The following is a 26,690-nucleotide window of genomic DNA, read 5'->3' as shown; positions in this document are numbered from 1 at the left end:
GTCCCTCGGCCGCGGACGCGAAAGCGCAGCAAGATGGAACCCCGCAGACACCATCCAAACTTTCACCTGGCCTGTCTGTGAGAACGGAGAACCTCCACTTTGCGAGGCCTGTCAAGTCAGAGGAGAGAACGCGGGGGTCCGAACACGGAACACCTGGGCAGCAGGCTGGGAATGGGCCTGGTGAAGTTGGGGACGCAGAAAGCCAGGCCACACAAACCTCCGCGGGCACAGGCTTCGGTTCACGGACACCACCGCATCAAATGAGTGCGAATACTACCTGCAGCACACCGAAACCCCTGAACCGTCTGTTGTCGCCTGCGTCTGCCGCGGGAGGGGGGAAACATCGTCATACGCTGGAATCGACAAGCCCTATCCCCTCTCCGCTCACTCCCACAATCGAGGCTCTGCTATGGAGATTGGATTTGGTGGGCCAGGCGGGATGTGATTTGGCCAAAGAAACGGTTGGGGCGGAGACTGAAAGCTTAGGGAAAGAGCTGGAAGATTCACCAGATAGCCAGCAAGGAGGGGGAGCCGCGGAGGGGAACCTGGGAGGCATTTCGCAAAAGCGGAATAGTACGTCATCGCAAAGGGACAGTCAGTCCCAATCGATGCTCGAATCTCCATTCTCCTACGACAGGGAAGATCGGGATTCGGAAGGCAAGCTATACCGGTCAGGCTCTCAACAAACGCTCAGCCGACAATCCGTAGCGGAAAACCCGACCGTCGCGCGACTGGCGCGAGGAGATGATGCGTCGAATGGTTGTCCGAACATCACCCCTTTCCAATCTGCCAACGGTAGCGGAGGCGACAACCCGTTGGCGGAGACAAGGTCAGGTGGCGCACCGCCAAGCCGGCGCCGCTCGCGGAGTAACTCACACAGTGAGTTGGCAAAGACCGCCGTAGGCCTGCGGGAGATCGCAAGGAAGATTGGTCGCGCTCAGCTCATCTGGGACCGACCGCCAAAGAGTGTACTGATTGTGACGAAATTGCATGATCCGCAATTGGTCAAGATCACCCATCATGTCGCCAAGTGGCTTATCACAGATGTGCAGCTGACGGTGTATGTGGAGGAACGCTTGAAGAGTGATCCATCGTTTCGGTATGAGCAGATAGCGGAGGAGCTGAGGAGCCATGAAAGGGCGGCGAATACGAATAAAAAAGCAGTTTCAGCGATAAGCTCGTACGAGAGTCTCGTCACAAGCTTGAAGTGGTGGAAGACTTGCGCGTCAACGACATCAAGCACATCAACAGCATCTCAAAACGAGCCAAACCCATCTTCAGTCACATCCACGCCATCCGAAGATCAACCGCCTGCCGAACCAGCCTTGACGCCGCAGCCATCCAAAATCGACTTTGTCATCACACTCGGTGGTGATGGCACCGTCCTCTTTGCAGCGTGGCTCTTCCAAAACAAATGCCCACCTTTACTGCCGTTCCGTCTGGGCAGTCTTGGATTCTTGACTACATTTGATTTCGCCGTTTTTCGCAAAACAATCACGGAGACGGTCATGGAGACGGGTCTCACAAAGGGTCTGCGGATGAACTTCCGCATGCGGTTCAGCTGTACCATCCGTCGCTACAACGGCGGTTCCGCACAACCTAAAAATGCCGTCAGCAACGGCAAGTCCAATGATACCTCCGAAGACGACCCTGACCACAACACAACGTACCAAATCCTCAACGACCTAACAATTGACCGCGGCCCCTCCCCCTTCATGTCCCAACTCGAGCTCTACGGCAACGACACCCACCTCACCACCGTCCACGCCGACGGCCTCATCATCTCCACCCCGACCGGGTCCACCGCCTACTCCCTCTCCTCGGGCGGCTCCCTGGTCCACCCGGACGTCTCCGCCATCCTCGTCACCCCCATCTGCCCACACACCCTCTCCTTCCGCCCCATGATCCTCCCCGACACGATGGAGCTGCGTATAGCGGTGCCGAGCGACTCGAGGGCGACGGCGTATGCGAGTTTTGATGGCCGGAAGCGGGTTTGTTTGGGGAAGGGGGATTGTGTGGTTGTCAAAGCCGCGAATTGGCCGGTGCCGAGTGTGTGTTGGGAGGATCAGAGCAGGGATTGGTTTAGGGGGTTGGAGAGGTGTTTGGGGTGGAATCGGAGGGAGAGGCAGCAGGGATTGGATGATGGTGGGGATAGAGATGAGGGGGACGATGGGCAGATGGATATGGAATGGTAGACTGGACGTTTGTTAGAAAGCTTTCCTTGTTTTTGTTTCACTTTCCTTATGCTATGATGACCCTTTCTTGCTACAGTTGGATACCCTTGTGCTTGCTTTTGCTTTTAGCTCGGCTCTTCGTAAATAGATTGTATGTAGCCGCTGGTTTTTGGACAGACTCGCATGAACTTGAAGGATTTCTGGAAGCATTTTTCATCACAAAACGACCACATTTTCCTTCCTGACATCGTGCAGCCGCAATCTGCTTCATGCCATGTAAACATACTGAATGTCATAACAGGGGACTATTACGTATAAACGCCTTAGACACAACTCAGCTACTGCACACATACGACTACCGACCGCTTTCGCAAGCCAAGAACCACGCATCTGCACTCTTCGAGCTCCCCATGTTACTGGAGACCGGCAAAAGTGTTACAGGAGACCGGCAAAAAAGACCATACGTGCTCGCTAAGTCCCAGTCCGCTACCTCCACTACTAACCTAGGCTCCTTTCCGCCCTTTCAACAAATTACGCCGGACACGTGGGAGGGTTTCCTCGGCTCAAAACGCCGGCGTTGGGAGACGAGGAGTACCGAAGAGAGTTCCTCTGATGGCGGGTGTGTCACGTTCGTTGATGGGTTTCCACTTCCAAGCTGAATGTACGGCCAGCGATCCAGACATAAATGCATTTATGCACGCGGTGGGAAGGCGAACGTCGCTCCTCTCAGACGAGGCCTCCCTCCCACGCTGCGAGATGTTCAGAGCGCTCCAATCTCGCCGCTCATTCATCGCCCCACCCCAACTTCGCGCCCTCCGCAGCCTTCGCGCCCCAATCCGGCGTCGGCTCGCTCTTCTTTTCCTCGGCAGCCGCCGGCTTTTCCTCTACAGTCACCACCTTCTCCGGCTTGGCGGGTTCGCCCTTGCTTTGCTGCTGCTGATCGGGTTGATTGCGCTTCTCAGTGTACCTCACGCCTCCTCGTCCACGCCCGACGCCGCTGCTAGCAGCATCGCGTCCACCACCGCTGCCGTACCGCTGCGCGGGCCCCCGATCGTCATGACCCCATCTGCTGCCGTTGAACTCGGGCCGTTGTTGAGAGGATTGCTGCTGCTGTTGGTCGTCTCGGTTGTTGCGCGAGTATCCGTCGTAGGCTTGCCATTGGCTGCTGCTGGGTGTGTGGTCGGTCGCGCGGCCGGCAAGGTCGTTGGTCTTGCCGACGTCCCATTCGCGGGATGCCATGGATTGGGCTTTTCGGGCGGCGTTTTCCGCTCGTTCGCGCCTGGAAGATTAATGCAATCCGAGTGAGTTTGGGGGCTTTCCGAGTGAGTTTGGGGGACAATCGACGGGACTTTAAGGTGTGACGTACTTCAACTGAGCCTGAATCCGCATCGTCTCTTCTTGCTTCTTCCGTTGCGCAGCGCGGTTAGCAGCCTCTTGTGCCAGTCGTTGCTCGCGCTCCTGTTGCTCTTGTGCTGTGCGAACCCTCTCGGCGTCGTGCCATGCTTGTTCATCTGCTGCCACGGCCTACGCATGAAGAACGGGATCAGTGACTTTGTAATGAGCACGTACTCTCATGCTGACCACGTTCCGCAACGTACCTCTTTCTTCGCTACGAGCTCGGCATTGAGACGGCGCATCTCCCGCATCTTGAGGTCAAGTTCCTCTTTCGTGAGGCGCTGCGTCTAAGAATTATGTCAGCGCCGTGCTTCCCGACCAGCTACATCTCATCGTGTGATACCTTCTTGTCAGCCCCGCCGGTGAGTACACGATTAGGATTCCTGTAAGGCCCAGCTGCTGGCTTCGTAACCCCAGCTGCTTCGTTCCCTGTCGCCGCTGTCGCATCTTCCGAAGACCCTCCAGTCGGATCCTTCCGCCTTCGATCACCATTTGCATCTGTTGCCGTATTCTGCATAATGATGGCGGTTTAAGTCCCACTTCAGCTGTCCCCGCTGGGAAAATTCTCACTTACCGAGCCCCGACCTGCACCACCACGCCCTCTACCTCTCTGCCCACGTCCACGGACATTCCCTCCCTGTCGTTCATTATTTCGTTTCTCTTTCGGTGGACTGGAGCTGGGGGCTGGGTCTGTGGCAGGGGCCGCTTCGTTGGCTGGGGCTTGAGTGTCATGCGATGGAGATTGAGTCCCATCCGATTCTTTCACCGACCGGGGAACATCTACGACAGCGGAGGGTGATAAAGGTTTATCGTCTTGTCCTGTCCTTGTGTCTTCCGTTTGTTTCACAGGCGATGACTTGGCAATTTGGTTCGCTTGGACAGCTTCGGCAGGCTTCGTCGGTTGTACGCCAGCAAGCTTCTCGGAAGCTGGGATAGCGTCGAGCTTTGTAACCTCGGACATGACTTCTGGTTGTTGTGGAGAGGGGGGTTCTAAGCCAGCGGGGTGGGCGGCGAGCATTGAGGATTGTTGTTGATCTGGTTGCTTGGAAAGTGGGCTTGTGGGGAGTTGTGGAAGTTGGACCAGTTGGGGAGTTCGCCGTGCGCGTTGGACTCGGGCAGTCTAACCCTAACCCGTACAGTAACCACGCTGGAGTGAGGCAGCGTCACGTGCTGCGAATGACTAGTTTATTACGCAGCTGTTGACGCGTTTACTACGCAGTTCTGGACGCGTTGTTGGGTGGTTGCAAGGGAGTCGTGCGCTCACGTGACCATTGGACAGTTCTATTCAGTAGCGTCTCCTTTTCCCCTTTGTCGTCGTTGTCGGACTTTGCGTCCTTTTTCCTGCTTCTCTTTATCCAATATACTCCATTGAGCTGTTGTTCTTCGCAGTGGTCCCTTTCCTCTCTTCCTCTCTATTAACGAGGTCAGGCAACTCCGCAGCACTCGTGGCGACACGTTGGCCATCTAGGTCAGCAGGTCTGGCCTAGTTGGACTGTCAACACCCATTGCCTGTACTGCTCGGGACGCGAGCTCGCCTCTGGCCGGTGGTATGTAAATAAAGAGAAGTTGTGTCTTCAAAAACTGTCCCCTTTCTTCACGTCACAATGAAAATGGCACGGCCATCATCCCGCTACAATCCCGCTGTTTGATGGAACGAACTGCCACAGCGGCATAGGCAAGAGAAGCTTCAAAAAAGAAACATCGATGATTGAATACAACAGAAATGTACATTGGTTGCCATTCGAGCGGCGTGGGGGCGGAGGCGGCGCAACAATTTCGATCAGATCCATAAGTTACACCACCAACTTGGGACCGACGACCGCACAGAAAAGATATGGGAGTTTCGCAAAATCTGAGCTGGGGAATAAATATCGACGTTACGGTTTTGGTTATGATATAAAGCGTGGTGGGGATTCCCTCCAAAATCTGCGGTTCAAACGCCTTTATATGCCTGGTGATGTTTTTCCCCCCGCACGATCTTCATGAACTTGACCGGCAAAATCATCAACGACCGTTTCGCTACCTGAATGGCGCCGTTGACGATCGGTGGCAGCCGCGAGGGTGGTGCGGCGCCCTTCAAGTTTGCCGTCAAGTCGACCGCCGACGCTGGCCGTGGCTTGCCAAACAACGTCGCGTCGATCCATTTTGTTACCTCGACGCTGGGCATGTCGATGAGCCTATACATAACATACGCCAACGCGACGTTGACGGACATGATCATAAAGTAAGCGATGGTAACGGAGACCCACGGCCACAGCCCGAACGCAAGCACCCATTCCTTGATCGGGTTCTGTATCAGCTTGTACACGATCGGGTGGCCGAGATAGAGCATGAATGAGATATCGCCAAGGAACTTGCAGGCGCGGAGGGAGAAGAAGCGTTGGAGCAGCGGGGTGATTTCGAGGAGGGTGACGGCGAGGATGGCGCCCGTCATGCGGATCGGGGAGGGGTTCCAGAATTGCCAGCTTTCGTTGGTTTCGACGATGCCGCTGTCGAGGCTGGGGACCCAGGTGTTGAACCATTTGAACAGGCCGTGGTCTTTGTCCATCTCGCCTTTGCACATGATCACTAGGATGACGCATAAGATCGTTCGGATGTAGACGAGCGTCCGGCTTGATAGGGACATGACTGTCCTCATGTGCCCATCTTGGATGAAGTCGGATAGGAAGACCCCGTAGAAGAAGCATGCAGCCCACATGCGGCCATACCATGCCAGGGAGATGACGATGGCGTGGAATAGATATTTGTTTCGCGGGATCGCCGCGATGATCAACGCGTAGAGATATACGTAGTAAGAGTTCCAAAACTCGGCGCCGATGGTCCATTGGACAAAGATTGGGTATGGATACGATTTCGAGTATATAAACTGCATAGGGGAGCAAGATGTCATTAAGCAAAATTGACCATCTGGAAGAGGAAGAGCACAGTTAATTTGAACTCACAAATCTTGGAATAGCCCATAAGATGCGCACGATGGAATGATGCTCCGAGGAATCATTCGTTTCCTGCTTGTATCCCATGTTGAACAAGATGACGTGAAATATCAACATTCCCAACAAGGGCAGTCCCAGACGCCATGGCCTTTTTACGGCCGCGGAAGCCATGATCGCCGGATCCCTCCGCTTGAAGAAACTTATGACCAGCACTCGACCGCTGAGCACAAAGAACAGCGAGACGTGAAGCTCGCAAATAACAGACAGGAATTGCACGTATTTCATCGCCGTCGTGTCGCCAACGATATCCATCAGCCATATATGCGCATTCGCCACAGCCAAGGCTGCGACGCCGCGGAGTCCTTCCAGATAGTCGAGCTTGCCCGCTACCGGGATGGATGTGGTGGGTGGTGGAACGATACGAGCGGGCGTGGGTGAGGAGCAGGAGGACTTGAGGTTCCGCCACTCGCTGAGTGTCTCGATGGAGGACGTGTCGTCATCGCTGTTGCTGTCGGACCGCCGTGTCAAGAGAGGTGTGTCTTGGTCAGAGTCGTTGCTGCGATCCAGGTCGAGGACTACTGAGCCGGTGGTCTCGCGAAAGACCATGTGTGTCATAACGAATTCGGCGTGTCTTCAGTGTGCCTTTGTGTCGCTGGGTACGGCTTCCCTATTGCCTTGAAAAGATTTGGAGACGAAACTGAAATCACTTGCTGCCCGCAATGCGACGATGGTGAAAAGTGACGGAGGGCTTCTATACGGAGGCCACCTTGTTCAAATACGATGGCGGCACAGTAGATCTGGCCCGCCTGGGTGGATTCTTTCCGGAGAGGGGAGCGGCGGTGGCCAATCACCGAGAAAAAAGGAGATTCTGGGCATTCTTCGGATCCGCCACTTCAAAGTCATCATCCCCCGAATGTCCCCGCCGCGAGAAAATCCCCCATCAGACGACAGGTCGTACTGGGACGCGTCGCAAGTTCAAGTAACAACTGCGCGCGCGCAGCAACCGCCACAAGCGTCTTCCTGTCAATTGAACGCGTCTGCTTTCGCCCCCCTCATTCTTTGCCTCCTTGCGCAATCAAGGTTATCAGTTAGCTGCAACATTCCTTATTCTACTCGACATTGTTCTATGCCATCTCCTCACATCCTTCCCCTGCAAAGCGTCCTCCCGTGCAATCAGTGGCGCCGATTTACACGTGCGATCGAGAATAACCGCCCGGGTCTTTTCCACGGTGCGTGCCAAAAGCATGTTTGTTATGATTTCATACCCGATGATGCACATCAAAAGGAGGCCCGTCCGGTCCTAAACCGTTCGGAAAATTCGGCAGATGGCAATCAAGCCGGCAATGCTTTTCATACATAGTCTTTTAGGCGCCGTATCTTCGGCAATCTAAGTATGGTCTCTCTCGCTTGCAAACCGCTCTTCCCTAGATCGGCAAGCTGACGCCACATCAAACTCCACGCCGCGGAGAAAGAAACGGCTTGGGAACTTTTGCCACAACCCGCTCCTTGAGACTGCAATTGGGACAAAAGTCGACGCTTCCAGAACGCAGAGTGAAACGCCGTGCTGTCATATATCCTTCGTTGATCAGTGAGGGCACGCTTCCCGGGAACGCGGCGTCGACCTATGATCTGCCCAAAGGCCCCAACCTTTACAACCAACGTGAGGTGACTCAGGTGAGATTATTCTTCCGGTTGAGTGTGGCTTCCTAAGTTCAGGACTGAGATGAGTGAGATATGACGTATCGTTGAGGGCCGAACAGCGATAGACTGCTGGCGAGATCTGGCCAGTTGGGGTCACTTGCATCGGAGAGTGATGGAGGACATGCTTTCCGGTTAGCCATGAAGAGGTACTGTATGCTTCTCAGAGGCTCGCTTGAGGAACCTCGGGCCTTTATGATCCATATGCCCTTCACCAAGCAATGTGATTCTGGGACTTCACACTAGCAGGCGTTCAGCAAACTGAGCTATGAGAGTAAGTTTAGTGCCCCTTTGTCATGGGTCGCCCCGGGGGTCAAGGAAGCCACATGTGCCATCTATGCAGCCAGTTTGCTGGCTCGTTGTGGGAAGATAAGGTTGTCCTTTTGAATTCTCCGATGATTACCAACATGGAGATCGCCCACCGTAATTGACCCTTCGCGCATCCGAGATATTGCCGGGTTTGTTGGTGCGGGGTTGCCGTGGGCTGACCCTAGGCCTCCCAGTGAGCAGGCTCAACACCGGTGAGAGACCGTAATCCTTTTTAGTCCTCCAGTTGCATTGAGCGTCTCCAGCCTTCTTTTCCCTAAGTGAGAGTGCGGAATAGTCCATGTGTAGCATTGGATGGCAGCTCAACCCTGAACCATGGACCTGATGTGGGATGCGTTTCCCTAGCCGAGAACTTACCGATCAGACTAGATCTTGGAGCGGACGATGGAACGCAGCTGGTCGGCGCAACCTCTTCAAACCCCACCTTTTGGCGCTTTGGACTTCGCAGTGAATGGCAAGCTCGTCGACGTTGACTCCATACAGGTTGGGAACCTTTTTTTTCGAGCTTTTTGCTCATACTCCGCGTTGCAGTAGTCATCCTGATCATGATAAATCTGGTTGTGGGGGAAGGACTGGAAGCGCACTGACTATTGAGAAGCTGAGCTCCTCTGGAAACCCCCTTTGAAATAGCTGTTCCCAAGGAAGGTCATTGTGCTTGTATCACCGATACCCCGAGTGAACGCGTATACCGCCGCGACCCGCTGGGACCCCATTGTGAACTGGTATATGAAAGACGATATGCCTCGATCGATGCTCTCCTGACGCAACCTGGCTGTCTCCACTCCTTCTTACTCTCAGGTGGGTCTGCGGTTTCAGGTTTCAACTCCGGCAAGAAACTGGGCAGCAAGCTGAGCCACATTTCACAAGGGGAGAAGTGGCGCTCGCTGCGGCCAGCGGCATTCTGGATGGACGTGTGACAGAGTCGCTGACTTCGGCGCGTCTCCATTGAGATTGCCGATGAACCGCATGGATTTCATCGCCCTCCGTCCAAACAGCCAAGGTTGAGTGAGGCTGGCCGCCTTGGGAAATCGAGGAATCCTCCGTGAGAACGTTTGCATGGCCCAATATAAGTCCCCCTCCCCTTCTCATCCCGCCCCTCCGCAGTTAAACCGCGCAAACAGCAGAACAGGAGGGCAGAAGCACACGGTGTGTCAACGACAGAGAGTATTGTAAGAGCGATATCGAGCGGAGGCGACAACAAGCTTTAGACGTGAAGCACAGGGAATCGAAGTCCGAGATTGCTGCCGCACACCACATCTGCGCCCCTGCATTCTCTTGGCAAACACCCAAACACCTAACCATAAACCAGGATGGAGTACGAGCCACTTAAGGATAGCAAGTATGTGGAGCGTTTGAACTTCCCAAACAACTTGCGCCCCTCATCGTCCTAACGCCCTTCCTTTCCCAGCGCGAGCGTTCGCACCTTCATTCCAGAGGATCTGGGAGGCGAAGGCCTTGGTCGCACCAAAACCATCAAGCGAGTGACACTAGCGAATACCGGGGCCTTTGTGGTCGATCAACCAATCTCCAAGCATGTCCTTCACAAGGCGACTCACGTCGATGGGCAGGAGTTCAACTACATGCGTTACACCGCTTGTACATCTGAGCCTGGGGACTTCAGCAAAGGTTACACCCTCAGACAGCGCATGTTCAAGCGCACGACCAAGGTTGCATGTGTCGTGACGATGTATAACGAAGATGATGTTCTTTTCGCCAAATCCATGTACGCTGTCATGAAGAACATCGCGTATCTGTGCAGTGATGAATGCCCTTACAGCTGGGGCCCAGATGGCTGGAAGAATTTCGTTGTGGTGAGTGGTTTTCCCGATGTTGCACGAATTTTGATCCATCACGAAGGGCCCGTTCTCACCTCTCATACAGGTCATTGTTAGCGACGGTCGCTCGAAAATCAACCCAAAAGTTCTTACCTTGTTGGGGGTTATGGGATGTTACGCCGATGGCCTCGCGAAGGGATCCGTCAACGGCAAAGACGTGAAAGCCCACATCTTCGAGTACACAACACAAGTCGCCATCAACAAAGACTTATACCCGCGCACCGATTCCAATGTTAAATATCCCATGGTGCCCATGCAAACGGTCTTCGTGCTGAAGGAGAAAAACGCCAAGAAGATCAACTCTCACAGATGGTTCTTCAACGCAATCTGCAACACCATCGATCCTGAGGTCTGCTTCCTCTTGGATGTCGGCACTGTTCCTTCTCGGGAGTCCTTCTACCATCTCTACCGGGCATTCGAGCGCAACGAGAACGTCGGCGGAGCCTGTGGGGAAATCAAGGCGGAACTGGGACCTTATTGGAAGAACCTGATCAACCCACTCGTTGCATCTCAAAACTTCGAGTACAAGATGTCCAACATCCTCGACAAACCACTTGAATCCGTTTTCGGTTATATTTCGGTCTTGCCTGGAGCATTCAGCGCGTATCGTTACAAAGCCTTACAAGGCGCGCCCCTTGATGCGTACTTCAAGGGAGAAGAACTGCATGGAGGAGCGGACATTTTCGCTGCAAACATGTACCTTGCCGAAGACCGTATCCTGTGTTTTGAGCTGGTGACCAAGCGAAACGACAAGTACGTTCTCCGATACTGCAAGGACGCCCATGCCGAGACGGATGTTCCGGACAGACTGGCGGAACTGATTTCCCAGCGTCGACGGTGGTTGAACGGGTCCTTCTTTGCAAGTTTGTACGCTGTCTGGCACTGGAAGAACATTTTCGTAAGTTTCGGGCAATCGTTTTGGCACTCGCGGTGGGCAGCTTCTTACCCTACATATAATTACAGAGATCAGCGCACAGCACTGGCCGCAAGACTGCTCTTCTCTTTGAGTTCTTCTACAACGGAGTCAATCTGCTATTCAGTTGGTTTGCTCTCGGAAATTTCTACCTTGCCTTTCATTGTGAGTAGTGCTTGTACTTCGCGCGGTGCATGTGCTGGATTGACGTCTTTCATCATTTCAAGTCTTGATGCAGAACGTGCCGTTCGGCGAAGTGGCGAATAAAATCGTTAGCCAAATTGTTCCACAATTATACCTGTTCGCGCTCATTGCGATCTTCGTTAGCTCGCTGGGCAATCGTCCTCAGGGAACCAAGGTGTGTGACCCTGCAGATCAGTGATACCTTGGTCTACAACATTCACTCATTGCTATTTCTGTTTCAGTTCTTATACCACTCCCTGGTGATAGGATTTGGGCTGATCATGATTCTGATGCTCTTCTTGGCGATATCCGCCGTCAAAGCGTCTTTAGAGACGGCGATCACCGAGATCGACAAGCCTGAAGTCACACTCTTCCATTACTTCTTCACCAACGGAACTTTCCGCGATCTCGTCGTGTCCCTTCTGTCTACGTACGGCCTCTACATCACCGCATCCCTCGCCCACGCCGACTGGTACCACATGGTCACCTGCCTGCCCCAATACCTGATCCTGACGCCAACATACATCAACGTCTTCATGATTTACGCTTTTTGCAACTTGCACGATGTGTCATGGGGCACGAAAGGCGACAACGCACCCGACCTCGGATCCGTCACAGTCAAGACGACCGCGTCCGGCGAGCAAGTCGCGGACGTGGCGATGCCGTTCACTGAAGACGACCTGGACGACGCGTACGAGGTGTTTGCGAAGCAGCTGACGAAACAGCGGGAGGAGATTGGCAAGAAGGAGGTGTCGACGGTCAATGCGCAGACGCAGCAAGAGGATGGGTACAGGAAGTTCCGGACTAGGGTCGTGCTGTCTTGGGTGCTCAGCAATTCGCTGCTCATTCTGATCTTTACGAATGAGTACCTGTTCCCGCCAAACCCGCCGGCGGTTAACCCGTACTTGACCTTCTTGTTCTGTAAGTATGCTTGACATGGGTTTTCGACTCCATCCATGTAGACAGGTTCACTGATCATTCCTTCCATCTTCGTTCCGTACAGGGAGCGTTGCTGTTCTGAGCGCTATCCGTACAGTAGCTTCAGGCTTCTTCCTGGTTGACCACTGGCGGACCAAAGTCGGAGAGAAATACGGCGGACGTGGGCATGGATTGGAGGACAAGGTGTAAAGAGGCGTAAAACTCAGGACTCCCTTCTTTTTTTTGTGGGCCGTAAAACCACGGCGTGTGATATGCAATGGCGTATGTAGAGTGTGGTATTTGGTACATTCTGTAGGATAGTGTGATGTGTGCATATGTATATATACAAATTGATATGAAAACATGGTATAGAAAACAAAAACTTGACGTGACGCCGGGGATGGAGTGCTTCAGCGGTCGACAGTTTCCTTCGACGACTTGATATGCGATTCCGGCGACGCATCGTCGTCGAGAATAGGCGCGATGATCCTCTTCCGCAAATCCCCAGGCTCTTGACTGAGCAGGCCGTTGGTAAGGAGCTGCGATACTGCCGTATCATCACCCTCACCCTCACCCTCGTCCTCATACTCCTCCCCAAATTCCGCCTCATCATCCGCCTCATCTCCAGTCTGCAAATCCCCCCCGCGCCCGCGATCCGCAATCAACGTCTCCTCCTCATTCTCGCTCTCCTCCCCATCCAGCAGGTCGCCACGTTTCAGCATCTTCGTCTTGCCCGCATACTCCAGCAATACGGTCGCAGGCCCCTGTTGCAGCCAGGGCTCGCCGTCGACCTGCATCGCGACCTGCGGGGCGTCGATGGCGAGGCGGATGTGGTGGGCTTGGCCGACGACGTTGGGAGAGGAAAGACCGACGACGCTGGCGCCGAGGTGGAGCGGGGAGGCGACGGTTAGGACTTCGAGTTTGGCGTCGTTAAGGAGGGAGGGGGGGTAGCCGTCGGCTTCGGCGGTTGCGTAGATCTTGCCGCCGCCGCCGTAGGAGGGGATGTTGAGGACTAGGAGGGCTCCGACACTGAGGGAGATTGCGCGTAATCGTTAGTACCAGTGCGTATGAGGACGGAGGATACAATAGAATTTTCCTCGAGCTTACTCGGTGAGATCAACCCCTTCCTTCTCATGATCAAGATACATCCACGAGGAGGACAAGGGTTCATGAGTCCCCGGCGATGCAAAACTCTCATCTATCGTCTCGCGATCGCCCGACCGCATCGTTGACGATCGCTGAGGCGACTTGTCGTCGTCGAGGACAGACAGGGAGCCCGAGGACAGGGATTTGGTGATTCCCATGAACGACATTAGGTTTTTGAGCTGATGCTTTCCGCCATACATTGCGTACCACACTTTGTTGAGAAGTCTGTGAATGTAAATGTTCGATAGGTTGTCAGCGCGTGGAAGACGTTCAGTTGAAAAGAAGAAGTGCTTACCTGTTCCGGAAGAATTGGGGCTGTCGTAACCGCGTTGTGTGAAAATCAAGCGCAACCGATGCGTCCGTTCCTACGCTAAAGTAGTTGTTCATCATCAAAACCTTTGGTGGTTTGCCGGTACTCAGGTGGAGTGCCCGGCCGACTTTCTCGGTCGAAGTTAACCGGTTAGGTCGTTCAGCCACGGTGACTCGCCACCGATCGACCTCGACTTCAGCCGCCCTATCGATGGCGCGTACAATGCCGCGTACGTCTGAGCCTGTCCAGCCGCCTCCCCAGCCTAGCACCCGCGCCAAGTCATTCCCAGTTCCCAAAGGCTGCACACAGCGGAAGTGAATGTAGTGAGCGGTGCTTCCACCAATACGCAGAGCCCACGGAAGGACAACTAGCTTACCAGTACACCGACAGGGGGCTTGGGTTTTGCCTTTTCGATGACCTTATCCAATATCGATAGAGCCCACTGAATTGTCCCGTCTCCGCCGCATACAAGTATTCTGCATCTGTCGAGGACCGGCTCGAATGCTCGGATCAAGGCTTCCGGGTTTTCCTGAGAGGTATCTACAATCTGATGATGTCCCGCGTAAGGCTGTCGTCACTTCGAAAACGCGTTCATGAGTGGCAGTGTTTTCTCACCTGCACCGGGTTCAACATGGCAAACAGAGCACCCAGTAGCGCGCCGGAGTTCTGAGCTCCAGAGGCAGGATTCACGATACACAGGAGCGGCCTCGAGCCCTCGGGAAGGTCTGCGACTTTGAAGCGGGGTTCTGGCTTCTTCGAGGCACCTCTCGTCGCATTTGATATCCTTGTCACGAAAAGCGGTGGGACAACCAGATGCGGGATCGGGCCCAGCGGGCACTTTTGTCGGAATTGAGTGAAGCAGGTTGTATGTACCGCGACATCGCACCAGATACAGCGCATGTCCTTCAGAGTGGGCTCGCTTCCAGCTGCTGATTTGCATACGGCACATTGCGCGCCGACGGATAGGTTTCCCTCAACCCACTGATGCTCACTGTATCGAGATCCAATGCTCTGCGAAGCACGGTTTAGGATAGCTTAAGACGAGATCTGACGAGCACTCAGGACTGATTTAAAGCCTTACATGAAGCGGCTTGTAGTTGTCATCGACGGAGGAACTCGAGTTGATAGAAGATGTGGAATCTTTCCTCTTCATGCGTAATAGATTTGGAATGTCGGTGTTCGAGTACAGAAGCTTGCACGGCTGTAAGACATCAACGTGAGTGCGAGCCGGGGCTGATCAGAGGAAGCGTGGACATCATCACTTACCATGTCCTGCACCATATCGTAGTGTTCCTCATGAGCACACCGACGGCACACCAAGCATGCCAGCCCTTGCACGACGAGATGACTACAAGCCTGAGAAGCAAGAGAGGAGTGAGGAGACATTGATTACGACGGACAGATGCGTTGGGAATATAATATGATACGTACGTTACAGTACGACGGCCCTTGGCCATGGTCGAGAAGTAACATGTCGCCCTTCACCCAAACATGCTCATATGGCACCTTTCGCTTGTTCCCCGGCTTTCCCCCTGCCCACGCCCCAGTGGTTTGCGGTGTATAAGAAGACGTTTTTGGGAAGGCGAACCATATAGTTGCGTAAACCACCGCGGCCACTCCTGAGGAGATCACTGTAATTGCGCCATAGTAGCCGCAGTGTTGACTCAGGAAGGAGAACAAAGAGGCGCTTAGGGATCTACCTCTCCCGAAGATGCCGATTACGACCCTGAAAGCATCGATTATGATGGCCAGAACCCCCATCAGTGTGACCGTCGAACGCGATGTTCCAACGCTGGTTATGGACAAGTAGGAGGTGGCCTTTGTGATCTTGACGAGATGATATGCACACAACGAGCGCTGAGAGGGTTGAATTCCCCACTTGACAAGCGCCTTCCGTGGGCTATATGTGGGCGATATCGCCAACTTGGCCGAGTTTATAGCGTTCTGGCTCGTTCCCCAACGTACTGTCAGGTGTCTTATAAGATCGTGAAATTGACTGCTGCACAAAATACTCGGCTTGGAAACAGCTTCCGAAGCGACCGTCAGTTTCCAGACTACAATAGCCTGAGTGTTTGACTGTTTCGTATTGGTCGATGAGCCGTAGCGCTGCGTCGTAGCTGGGTATCAAACGGCTCCGGATGCCTGCGGTTCTCGCCGCCTTTCGTATGCGCAAGTTGTGACGTGATCAATACAGGGCATAGTCACGTGGCTCCGAATTAGTCCAACAGTCCAGTTTAATTCCCCTTCCTTCTCTTTCGGAGTGGGTCAAATTCAGAGCTGCGAGGGCAAAGGACTTCCTTTCCACAGTACAGTACATACAATACGTTAAGGCTGCCATAGATACTGTATATACGGTGAAGCTCACATAAGGGCTGGTTCATAAGCTACTGCTACGTGCGCTACCCGGACGAGATACCACAAGAGGACTCACTGAACCTTTGCTCTGTATTCACTACCTGGGAATCCACTCCCTCTCGGCTCCCGAGCTCACGACCTTCGCACAGACCTCGTCGAACCAGCAGCGGCCTTCCTAGCTCCTAGCTTCAAAGTTATTACCAGAGAGTGTTGTGTCTCGTGTGCTCAGAAGCAACTGTTGCTGACCTGCTTTCGAATTGCAAAATGACAGACAACCAGCTTTCTGATGGGGAACTTGTCGAAGATGGGGAAATTCTCGACGATGAGGAGGTGCCGGCAGTCGCTCCAGTTCAGTCACACCGCTCAGTGTCGCCTCCGGTACGAAGTGGAAAGAGGAAAGGTTCGGTGACAAGCCACAGCGACGCCGCCAGTATAGGCGACCATTCCCACGAACAAGGATCGCTTCCTCCTGCCAAAATCCGAAAAATCGATGCAGATGCGAGTGGCTCTCTCAACGGCGAGGAGGATGGTATGGACGGGGTCGAAACTTCCTCACTTGGTGAAGCTCAGCTGCCCAAGAATGGCAAACACGGGCTCAACGGGCGGGAGAAGGGGCGTGATTCTGATGGAAGTCATGATAGGAAGCGTTCCTCGCGTCATCACAGACACAGGTCTTCCTCGCGATCCAGGCGTCACAGTTCGAGAGATAGGAGAAGTTCTAAAGACCGTTCACGACGAAGATCGCGGGACCGGGACGAACGTAGCAGCCGCAAGGACGAAGATCGTGGTGAACGCCATCCCAAAAATGAAGACCGGGGCGAACGCCGCCATCGAGACAGCCGGCGGGATTCGGCGAGTTGTCGACACAAGGAGGAACGCACTAGGGACGGCGGTCGTGATCGTGGTGACAGTCATCGAGACGGGGACCGGAGGGATAGGCGGGATGATCATAAAGGGGAGCGCAGCTCTCGTTCGAATGGCCACTCTGACATATCAAGAAGACCAAACGATCTGAAGCATGTAGACAGAGAAAGAACAACTACAAACGGCCATCCTTCTGTGAGGGAGGAGCCCCACATGAATGGTGACATTCGGGAGACATTCAGAGAACGTTCGCGCTCTGACGAGGAGAACAGAAAGCCTTATGAAGCCCCTGTTCCCATCCAAGTGCATGCGCAACCTCCCTCTACAAAGCCTGATGCTGAACCACAGGCGGTGCCGGCAGTCCCGACAGACGACGCGTCGGAATTTACATTCGGGGAGGACGATGAAGAGAAACAGATTGAAGAGAGGCGAAAGCGACGAATGGCCATCCTCCAGAAGCACCAATCGGAACCGAAAATTGCATCGCCTGCTGCGACCGCCGTCATCCACTCCGCTTCGCGAACCGGTAAGGCGACGGAGTTTCCGCATGGATTACTGACGAATGTATCTGACTGCTGTGTAGTTTCATCAGATTCTCCTCTACCAATATCTCTGCAACAGTCCACCGTCGACATGCCCATTGACAACGTCGACTTTTCGCTCTTCAAAGACGGGAAGGAGGGCCAATCGGAAGCGGAAGCCTCAGACGACGTCCTCGGCGCGGACTATGATCCGAATGCGGACAAACTGGCCGATGAGGTAAAACTGGCACAAAGAAACTTGGGCAAGGCCGCCAAAGACGAGCTCTTGCACACGAAAGATGCGAGAGAAGGGGCCGTCTCGAAACATACTGGCGGTAGCATTAATAATAACGAAGAGGACGTCTCTGCTGCAGATTACAGAGAGACTGGTGATGCCTCCCCCAAGGCCAAGGCTCTGGGCAACTCTGGTGTCGACCCGATCCTTGTTGAGGACAAGTCCGCCGAAGATGACATGTTCGCTGAGGATGACATGTTTGCTGAAAACGATATGTTCGCTCCGGAGGACAAGTTCAACAAGAAGCGGGAAAATGCACATGTAAGTAGCGAAAGATGGTACCTTCAGAGTGAATCATCAACTGACCGTCTTCGACAGATCCTCGACTCTGCACCAGTGCTACGGACGGCAGATAATCCCGCTCTAACCGACAACTGGGATGACCACGAAGGCTATTACCGTAAGAGTTCTAGCCAAGTATGAAGCTTCTCCTAAAGACCTGACTCATCGGCTTCCGCTTCCCTTCTAGGCACCATTCTCGGGGAGGTACTTGAGGGCCGGTACCACGTGTACAGTGTTCTCGGCAAAGGTGTGTTCTCATCTGTGGTGAAAGCACAAGATACCCAGAATGGAGACGCCGATGTAGCCATTAAGCTGATCCGGAATAATGATACCATGTGAGTTCAGTGACATTGGTGTTGGGTCTACACTGGTATGTAGCTCACTGTAACTTACCCGTTTCCAGGTATCGCGCTGGTATCAAAGAACTTTCGATCCTCAAGAAGTTGATGCTGGCTGATCCGGACGGTAAAAAGCATGTGATCCGTCTGATACGGCATTTTGAGCACAAGAATCACCTCTGTCTTGTTTTCGAATCACTGAGGTAAGCCTGGGGCCGCCACGCACCTCATACTCAATCCTCTTTCTAATGAATCTACCGTCTCTCCAGCATGAACCTCCGCGAAGTCCTTAAAAAGTTCGGAAAAGACGTGGGCCTGAACATCAAAGCCGTGCGCATCTACGCGCAACAGCTCTTTCTCGCGCTGTCATTACTCAAAAAGTGTAACATTCTGCACGCTGACATCAAGCCGGACAACATCCTCGTCACAGAGTCGAAGAGTACCCTCAAACTGTGTGATTTGGGATCTGCTTCCGATGTCTCGGAGAATGATATCACGCCGTATCTTGTCAGTCGGTTCTACAGAGCGCCAGAAATCAGTAAGTATATATATGATTTTGTCTCTTCTGAATGAATACTAATTGCGCCCAATTATTTCCTCCCCCACAGTCCTCGGCATGCCCTACGACTCGGCCCTCGACGTCTGGTCCGTCGCATGTACCCTGTACGAGCTGTACACGGGCAAGATCCTGTTCCCAGGCCGCACCAACAACCAGATGCTGAAGCTCATGATGGATGCCAAGGGCAAGTTCCCCAACAAGATGTTGAGACGCGGTCAGTTCACGAATATGCATTTTGATGATGATAATGCGTTCTTGATGGGGGAGGTTGATAAGGTTTCTGGAAAGGTGGGTTGTCTATGCTTGTATCTTCAGTCCATCTCGAGATCCATTGGACAACGTCTGACCAATTCCATTTATCTCCTTTAGGATGTGATCCGCAAAGTCGTAATCACCAAGCCCCAAAAAGACCTCAAGACCCGCCTGTTGGGCTTTGAGACCTCGAAAATGTCCGAGGACGACCGATACCTCGTTGTGCAGTTTGCGGATTTTCTGGACAGGGCGTTGACCCTTAACCCAGAGAAGAGGTTGACGGTCAAGGAAGCGCTTGTGCACCCGTTTTTAGCAGCGAAGCCGCCGTCTGCTAGTGTGTGAATGGTGAACACTGGTGTGATGGTTAAAATTACGCTATGGTATGCTCTTTGAGTCTGCCCTCACGGTGGGAATTCGAGCCCGCGGGAGATGATTACACTGGCTGTCTGCAGGCCAGATACTCGCGCTGAATGATACATAACGGTGTGCATTCTTTCTCAAATGGACATCCGCAAGTGTTGGTGCCCCAATGGTTGAAGATCGCGATAAGCATGCCATTTTCGTATTCTACATGTCTTGCACAAGCTCTTCAGTCAAAAATGGATATTATACATATGAAGCTGGGGCAGGCCTAATCGGTTGCACCGTAACCACGGATGCCTTCCGCAAACGCCCACTCAGTCTCAAGTTCATATGGGTCCGTGATTGTGATGCCTGCGTTGGTGATCGTAGCGCGTTGTATCTGTGACAGGAATGGACCGCCGTCAGTAACGTGAATACGAACGATTATGTTTCACAGCGACTGCCGCAATACCTTGTTCAGCGATCTCGCATCTCTGTAGAACAGCACCCTCATGCAGTCATCGAGGACCTTTTCCGCGTCTTGTTCGGTTAGGTTTTGCTCTCCACCAACCTTCTCAATCGCATTCCGTAGCAATGGTTGGGCAATGTATGCTCCGTACCCTGTCGCAATGGTAGGTGATTCGTAGGTTGTGCCTTGGAGGTCAACGAAGCCCAGGAAGCTGTCATATGATGTTGACTATTAGCTTGAGGCCGCGTCCATATTGGAAGCTCACTCAGCGCCACTTACAAGCCGCCGTCTTTGTCTCTGTGGCCACCAATGACCAAGGAGTTCCATAGGGGGTTCTGCTTCGATCGCCGTCCATACATGAGACGAGAAAGGTATTCATGGATGTGGCGCGCGTACAGTTGGTGGCCATCGTCCGTGTTTGCTTCCTTGATGCTAAGGGCAGGAGAAGCGTGTGAGATTCATGATGCAACACCAGCGAGAACATGAAGCGTTTCGTTCTCGCCGGAACTGCCGTGTTCGCAACTGCTGTGTTCCCTCGAGACTTACAGAATCTTTTCCAACAAGTGGGTGATGTATTGGAAGTCAGAGATATCGCCCGAAGCACCAATGATCGTAGTATTCCCGGCCTTGATCAAACGCTCCACGTCGCGGAACCTGGCCATGGAGCCGTATGATGCTGATATTCAAGATGTCTCAGTACACGTCGAACAAGACGACATCCCCCCGCGTTCTCCCTGCATTTGAGCACAATGCATTGGAGTGATAAGCGTACCAAGCGTATCTGCCGCAAGCATGATGCCATCTTTGAATTTGATTCCCAGCACTGACGTTCCCGTCACGGATGGTTGCCTGAGAGCAAGTTGGGAGCGGTTAGACGACCAAGATCGTGAAGCTTAAAACAACGGTACGCCCAGGGTGAGCACTTACTGAGTGCGGGTCGTTGGGTCCATTGCGACGAACGTTGGTTGCAGTTGTTGGGGTGCTATAGGAAGACGCCGTCCGCTTTCGGGTTTCTTTGCGATGCAGAGAGGAGCTCTGGAGGGACTGACTTGTGAGTGTTGGCGTGAGGAGTCAGGACGGACGAAGTCGTTCTTAGACGCGCTTTCCTATGGGATTTTGTTGGCGGGTACGCTGGTGGGTACGCGCAGGCTCGCAACCTCGCAAGTGGTCATTTTCTGCCGTGTCAAGCAGGCGGGCGTGCAGAGGAATTGCTCATAAAAAAATAGCTTTTGGCAGGACGCCCCAGTCACATAAAGAGCTGCTGAGGCGAGATAGAATGGGTGCCCCGTTGAGGACTTTGGTCGTGGACAACGGAGCATACGCTATCAAGAGCGGGTTTGCCGATAATCCAGCCGAATTCCAGTTGAGTGCTGTGCTATGAGTAGCTGGACAGCCAGGCGCATAGCCGATTACAGCTGAAACCATGTATGCAGTACTGTACGTAACTGTTCCGTACGTGGGAAAGGCGGTCGGATATTGGTTGCCGACCAAGTACAAGACTCCTCAGACTTGTCCGGGTTGATACCACGAGTTCCGTTCGAGAAAGTAACGGCCAGTGCATTTTCGCAAGTTGCTATCGTTTATGATGCGAAAGGTTCTGATCAAAAGTATTGTGCAGGGATATATTACAGACTGGGAGTTAGAAAAAGATATCTGGAAGCGTTTACTGTCACATAGCGAAAAGGTGCAAACATGTCCAAGGGTCCCTCCCCAGTCTAGATGTGGTTTCTGAAACTATTCCTGTACTTCATATCCAGTGCAAGCCAGGCGAATCGACGCTCCTCATCACAGAGCCATATTTCAACCTTCCAAATATACGGCATGCTTACGATGAAATAGTGTTCGAAGAGTTCGGGTTTGCGGCGTACCATCGCTCAACAGGTATTCTGCCGAAAGTTTCCTTCCATATGGATGTTTCGACGGTTGATTCTAAGCACACCTGCCGTTCATAGCCGCCGCACTGTCTGCAAATCTTTCTGGCCCTGCAGGACCGTCCGAAGCTGCACTTATTGTGGATTCCGGATACTCCTTCACACATGTTGTTCCTGTGTACCTGGGGAGGCCGATCTGGGATGCCATTAAGCGGTATGCAGTCCCAGTGAATAAGCGCGAAGCCATGATACCCTAAAGTCCGTCGCCATTCAGGATTGAGGTTGGAGGAAAGCTGTTGACGAATCATTTGAAGGAGATCATAGCTTTTCGGTACGTCGAATCGAAGGATCATGTGGACTTATGGATGGAGAGCTCATGCTCCCGTACTCAGACAATGGAACATGATGGAGGAAACTTTCCTTGTCAACGAAATCAAGGAGCAATGCTGCTACGTATCCGAACGCTTTGATGCGGATCTCGAGGCCTGCAGGTGCAGTCATACGCGGGCATATACACTCAATTCGATCCTATCCAGCTTCTTGAACTCAACCGTCTACAACGCAGACTAGACGGGTTGGCCAACACCATCAAGCTCGAGTATGTGCTACCGGATCTGATATCCGGAAGGAAGGGATACATCCGAGTAAGCTTCATCCTGCTGCTCAAGCTTACGATACGATCTGATCACAACGGTTGCTCTGACAGTCGAACGCCCCGGCTACATCGAAAAGCGCCGACGAACAAGTATTGATTATGAATAATGAACGGTTCACTGTGCCAGAGATCCTCTTCAACCCATCGGATATCGGTACTATCGGCATCGTCAACCGGATGCTTATTCCATCGCTAATTAATGATATATTCGTAGGGATTGAACAGGCGGGACTAGCCGAAGCGATATATCAGGCTGTTTCACAAACCGACTCAGGTGGACGTCGCTCCGCATCACACTCCCTTTCGTTCGGCAGGCATTGGATCCCGCTGATCACGTTGATAACCCAAATTTCAGATTTGCAACCACTACTGTATGCGAATGTACTTTTAACGGGCGGGAATGCCCGTTTGCCCGGCTTTGCGAAACGGCTGTAAGTACCCTACCATCGGTCCGAGCCGCTCTCTTTGAAAACTCTTAACGCGACGGTATGGATCATCGTTGCTATGCAGGCAAAGGGAATTGCGGTCTCTCGTTCCGTCGGAGTTCGAACTCAGAATACACGCGTCGGAGAGGTAAGCCGATGATCATTCCGTGTGATTACGCGTTTACCTCAGGGACACCAACATGGATTTTCGCAGACCGGAGACCGTTGCTTGGGAAGGTGGCGTACGTTGGGTGACTGAGAGGCCTGAGGACTTCCGATCCCACTGCGTTACGAGGGAAGAGTATATGGAGAATGGTGCTCTGCCTTGTGCACGCAAGTTCGATAGCATGCGATAGGCGTAATTCAGCTTCCCATTCATCTGTCATAACCCTGCGTAAATCACCATTCTTGGCGATTGAATCCGAGAGATCATCAATGCACTTCTGAAAATATTATGAGATGCAAAAAAAGAACGTGGTTCGAATCATTATAAAATGTGACAAAAAGAAGCTACACTTGAGTATCAAATGGACGTGCATGGAGGGGATGGGGATATCTGTAGGTTCCGTCCTCGTCCAGGGAATGATGAGGATCAGGAAATAAGGATAGGTCCTAGGGGATGGTATCTCGGGGTTGAGGATGAATCGTGGGTTCCCCGATTTGATGTTCTGAAGGGGTTGAAATGGTAGTGATGTTTTTTTTTGCATCGGCGTGCCAGCCTACCGATAATGTCGATTATTTTTGTTTCGTGTCAGCATGTCCGTTCGAGTCGCATTGCAAAGCAAGCAGTCGTCTCCCCGTCAAAGTGTCGCGGGACGGCGTGCAATCAATAACCCCTCTATTCTCACACCGTCCCGCGCGGCGACCCGTTCGCCAAGTTTTCCCGCCAAGTCTATGGACGCGACATCCCAATACCCGCCGTCCGACTCTGACTCTGACTTTGCATTTCCGGATGCGCACCCGCCGATGCACCAGGCTCCCCGGCGGCGAGAGTTGCAGCGCCAGCCTTGCTGCTGTTCTCTCCATCCAGCCCCGTCATGCAGACCTCATGCTCCCTGCCTTCCATAACGTCCTTCATCATGGATGGCTCGGCGGTCGGTGCGCCCGGTATTGACCCGGGAATGTTGGAGATGGCCTTCATGGTGATTTGCTGGCCCGCGTTCTTGGCTGCGTTGGGGCGTGCTTTGGTGAAATCGTACACGGTGAACTTCTCTTCCATTATCCGCATGTCGCGCGTGACGGTCGGGTCTTCGCCTTCTTTTGGAACGTCTGCATTCGTTTGGGAGAATTGTTGATCGAATATTCTGGATTGGGTAGAAATGTGCGACAATCGTCTGGCTTACATTCACGCTCCTCCCCTTCCTTTCGCTTCTTCCGCGGCTTCACTTTCAGAGGATTATCTTCGAGCAGTAGCTCCTCCAGCTCATGTGTTGCGTCAAAGTTGGCCCGCTTCGACTATCTCCCGAGTAGAGAGTTTGTTTTAGAGCTGCCGCTAGCACGAACGATACCCCAGAAGGATATCAATCGACTTACGTCTGGAACGAACGGAGGTGTGCCTTCCTTCTTCTCAATCACTGCCCAATCGTAGTCCTTGAACCACGGGTGAGCCTTGAAGCCTTCAAATCCACCGGTCCCCTTGCACCCAAGGCGCTTTGTGATGTCCCGTTGAATCATCTGCAAAAGCGATGTTAGCGGTTGCTCCGTCGTTTCCTTCGTTCGCGTCAACCAGTAGAAGAAGGCTATTTCTGACCGCACCTGCTTTATAGCGTCCAACCCTGCAGGGCTCACGAAGTCTGCGGCGTTGCTGGCAAATTCCAGTTCATCGGATATGATCGCTTGTGTCAGAGCTTCATTTGTCTTTGCCCGGAATGGTCGCTGTTGACAAAAATAAATTTTGGAAAAAGAATTGAAATGATGAAGATGTTGCCAAATGAGCTGTAGATCACAAAAACTCACCCTTCCGAAGGCCATCTCATAGAGAAGTACTCCTAGACTCCACCAATCCACGGTTGCCAGGTATCCTTTCTTTACCAGGATCTCGGGTGCTGCAAATCGGGGGACGAAAACATTTAGTTTGGTAGATTTCGACCTGTCAGGAAATCATTGCCAAGACGTACCCATATAAGCCATACTGCCGGCAACAGCTGAAAGCATCTTCTCCTCGCGAAACCGCACAGCGATGTTGAAATCCGTCAAGTGAGCATGACCCTTTTCGTCGAGTAGTACTGCAGTAATAGAGTGCGAGAAAAGAGAACGCGTCAGATGAACCCTATAAAACGACATACCCATCCGACAACAGTTGACAATCCGTCCGAAAGCTTACCATTATCCGGCTTCAAATCTCTATGCACGATGTTTTTGCTGTGCAAGTATGCCAGTCCGCACGCGACTTCTGCCGCGTAGAACTTCACCATGCTCTCCTTCATGATCCCCATGCGGTCCAAATGGAAACGTAGATCTCCTCCCAACATCAGGTCTATCACCATGAACAGGTTCTCGTCATCTTGGAAAGCATATCGCAAATTACTAGTAGGAGATTATGATATTAGCCGAAGAAAAGGGCGCAAAAGGCGGGCCCCTCGTGATGTGACCGCTGTCCAAAGCTACGCGCGACCTGTCGAATCAACATAGTCTCCAATGCTTACCATACAAAAGAACAGTCAATCTCCTCTAATAGACGACGTTCTTGGATGATATTTTCTACCGCTCTCATCTTGATGCATTTTTCTTTATTGATGTATTTGAGAGCAAAGATGCCCTGACTTCCGCGGTGTTGCACGATCCGGACCTAAGAGTAGACGAGATACACTGAGGTGAGCGCGCATCATTATGAAGTCCACTTGAGATGTTCAGATGCTTACCTTTCCGAACGCTCCCTTGCCGACAGAGCGAAGGAGGTGGAAATGACCGAGCTCGACTGTTCAAAAATTTGGGAAATAAGTAGGACATAGCATTAGGTTGGATGCTCACACCGGCCATCCACTAGCTGATTACGATTACGCAGAAACTTAGGGAACTAGAAGCCCTACCTTCTTGAGTGAAGTCGATCGCTTCCTCTTTGCAGCACGCGACACCCATGATTGATTCAGCGAGTCGAATGGATTATGGCGCATAGACTGCTGGACCGGAAAGCGCGACTCAGCCGATGGACGATCCGGATATACAGAGCTCCCAGCGAATGTGGCGTGAACAGCCGATGTTGGACGCGGCGATCTGAAAGAAGAGAGTCCACCAAGTGAGATACTTCGCTGATATCCCCGTATGGTGAGGGATTTATATCAGAGGCCGGCGTGAACTGTAGCAAATATCCGGGTCGCGAGGGACGAGAAGCGTCAACGGAGTGAACAGATGGACAGATGGATGAAGTAGAAGCGAACAGGCGTGTTTGGATGGAGAAGAAATCGTCGAGAAACATTAGCATATACCTGTTTGCGGTCGGCCCGAACGTTCGGAAGACCTCGTGTAGCGACAAGTTGCCACACAGTCAATCTGACTAGATGTTAGCAGTGGTTGCTTATGAAATCTAGAAGCGTCGCTTATGGTTACTCGCGGTGAGCCCCCGGAGTTCTAGAACACACGCAAGCATGGAGGTGTTTAGCGTACGCGTATTTTGAGGTTAAACAGTGGCAC

The 26,690-nt window shown here is 52.8% G+C and overlaps 9 protein-coding genes across 9 annotated transcripts; 4 read left to right on the top strand and 5 right to left on the bottom strand.

Annotated features, from left to right (window-relative positions):
- Positions 1–608: 608 nt before the first annotated feature.
- On the top strand, positions 609–2,195 carry EV422DRAFT_588463 (ATP-NAD kinase-like domain-containing protein; the record flags this gene model as incomplete). Its single annotated transcript, XM_053073495.1, has 2 exons — positions 609–1,163; positions 1,338–2,195. 2 exons carry the CDS (start codon positions 609–611, stop codon positions 2,193–2,195), a joined length of 1,413 nt encoding a protein of 470 aa, XP_052924517.1.
- Positions 2,196–2,957: 762 nt separating this feature from the next.
- On the bottom strand, positions 2,958–4,587 carry EV422DRAFT_568618 (uncharacterized protein; the record flags this gene model as incomplete). Its single annotated transcript, XM_053072666.1, has 5 exons — positions 2,958–3,453; positions 3,541–3,698; positions 3,773–3,850; positions 3,913–4,080; positions 4,144–4,587. The coding sequence occupies 5 exons, from the start codon at positions 4,585–4,587 to the stop codon at positions 2,958–2,960; spliced, it is 1,344 nt and encodes a 447-aa protein (XP_052924516.1).
- A 692-nt stretch (positions 4,588–5,279) lies between these two features.
- On the bottom strand, positions 5,280–7,260 carry EV422DRAFT_101583 (acyltransferase family-domain-containing protein). The gene is made up of 2 exons (XM_053064524.1): positions 6,512–7,260; positions 5,280–6,435 (listed from the first exon to the last, which is right to left on the bottom strand). Exons 1-2 carry the CDS (start codon positions 7,115–7,117, stop codon positions 5,503–5,505), a joined length of 1,539 nt encoding a protein of 512 aa, XP_052924515.1. The 5' UTR covers positions 7,118–7,260; the 3' UTR covers positions 5,280–5,502.
- Positions 7,261–9,590: 2,330 nt separating this feature from the next.
- EV422DRAFT_533810 (chitin synthase-domain-containing protein) lies at positions 9,591–12,743 on the top strand. The gene is made up of 7 exons (XM_053070623.1): positions 9,591–9,866; positions 9,936–10,338; positions 10,409–11,260; positions 11,326–11,440; positions 11,503–11,633; positions 11,701–12,379; positions 12,462–12,743. Exons 1-7 carry the CDS (start codon positions 9,838–9,840, stop codon positions 12,584–12,586), a joined length of 2,334 nt encoding a protein of 777 aa, XP_052924514.1. The 5' UTR covers positions 9,591–9,837; the 3' UTR covers positions 12,587–12,743.
- On the bottom strand, positions 12,744–15,977 carry EV422DRAFT_620948 (ATP-NAD kinase-like domain-containing protein). Its single transcript, XM_053074119.1, has 8 exons — positions 15,264–15,977; positions 15,099–15,188; positions 14,914–15,033; positions 14,448–14,843; positions 14,209–14,379; positions 13,818–14,131; positions 13,484–13,747; positions 12,744–13,405 (listed from the first exon to the last, which is right to left on the bottom strand). Exons 1-8 carry the CDS (start codon positions 15,591–15,593, stop codon positions 12,787–12,789), a joined length of 2,304 nt encoding a protein of 767 aa, XP_052924513.1. The 5' UTR covers positions 15,594–15,977; the 3' UTR covers positions 12,744–12,786.
- A 1,079-nt stretch (positions 15,978–17,056) lies between these two features.
- On the top strand, positions 17,057–19,734 carry EV422DRAFT_101250 (putative serine/threonine protein kinase). Its single transcript, XM_053064522.1, has 8 exons — positions 17,057–17,577; positions 17,635–18,128; positions 18,186–18,267; positions 18,337–18,484; positions 18,553–18,690; positions 18,757–19,025; positions 19,096–19,334; positions 19,416–19,734. Exons 1-8 carry the CDS (start codon positions 17,265–17,267, stop codon positions 19,638–19,640), a joined length of 1,908 nt encoding a protein of 635 aa, XP_052924512.1. The 5' UTR covers positions 17,057–17,264; the 3' UTR covers positions 19,641–19,734.
- Positions 19,735–19,827: 93 nt separating this feature from the next.
- On the bottom strand, positions 19,828–21,245 carry EV422DRAFT_533801 (nucleophile aminohydrolase). The gene is made up of 6 exons (XM_053070622.1): positions 21,037–21,245; positions 20,882–20,958; positions 20,656–20,785; positions 20,389–20,541; positions 20,113–20,320; positions 19,828–20,040 (listed from the first exon to the last, which is right to left on the bottom strand). The coding sequence occupies exons 1-6, from the start codon at positions 21,057–21,059 to the stop codon at positions 19,930–19,932; spliced, it is 702 nt and encodes a 233-aa protein (XP_052924511.1). The 5' UTR covers positions 21,060–21,245; the 3' UTR covers positions 19,828–19,929.
- Positions 21,246–23,528, top strand: EV422DRAFT_533797 (actin-like protein ARP6). The gene is made up of 13 exons (XM_053070621.1): positions 21,246–21,471; positions 21,543–21,654; positions 21,728–21,793; positions 21,867–21,990; positions 22,062–22,194; positions 22,255–22,311; positions 22,373–22,471; positions 22,546–22,624; positions 22,687–22,789; positions 22,850–22,909; positions 22,991–23,066; positions 23,146–23,208; positions 23,275–23,528. Exons 1-13 carry the CDS (start codon positions 21,386–21,388, stop codon positions 23,414–23,416), a joined length of 1,200 nt encoding a protein of 399 aa, XP_052924510.1. The 5' UTR covers positions 21,246–21,385; the 3' UTR covers positions 23,417–23,528.
- A 331-nt stretch (positions 23,529–23,859) lies between these two features.
- EV422DRAFT_101289 (kinase-like domain-containing protein) lies at positions 23,860–26,415 on the bottom strand. Its single transcript, XM_053064523.1, has 9 exons — positions 26,090–26,415; positions 25,922–25,977; positions 25,706–25,848; positions 25,384–25,586; positions 25,178–25,285; positions 24,816–25,105; positions 24,594–24,734; positions 24,404–24,515; positions 23,860–24,329 (listed from the first exon to the last, which is right to left on the bottom strand). The coding sequence occupies exons 1-9, from the start codon at positions 26,136–26,138 to the stop codon at positions 23,953–23,955; spliced, it is 1,479 nt and encodes a 492-aa protein (XP_052924509.1). The 5' UTR covers positions 26,139–26,415; the 3' UTR covers positions 23,860–23,952.
- Positions 26,416–26,690: the final 275 nt, after the last annotated feature.

Source organism: Fimicolochytrium jonesii (genome assembly GCF_025526975.1).
Source record: "Fimicolochytrium jonesii strain JEL569 chromosome Unknown EV422scaffold_16, whole genome shotgun sequence".
Lineage (NCBI taxonomy): Eukaryota > Fungi > Chytridiomycota > Chytridiomycetes > Spizellomycetales > Powellomycetaceae > Fimicolochytrium > Fimicolochytrium jonesii.
The sequence above is the reverse complement of the archived record's forward strand: the minus strand, read 5'-3'. Positions and strand labels throughout refer to the sequence as shown.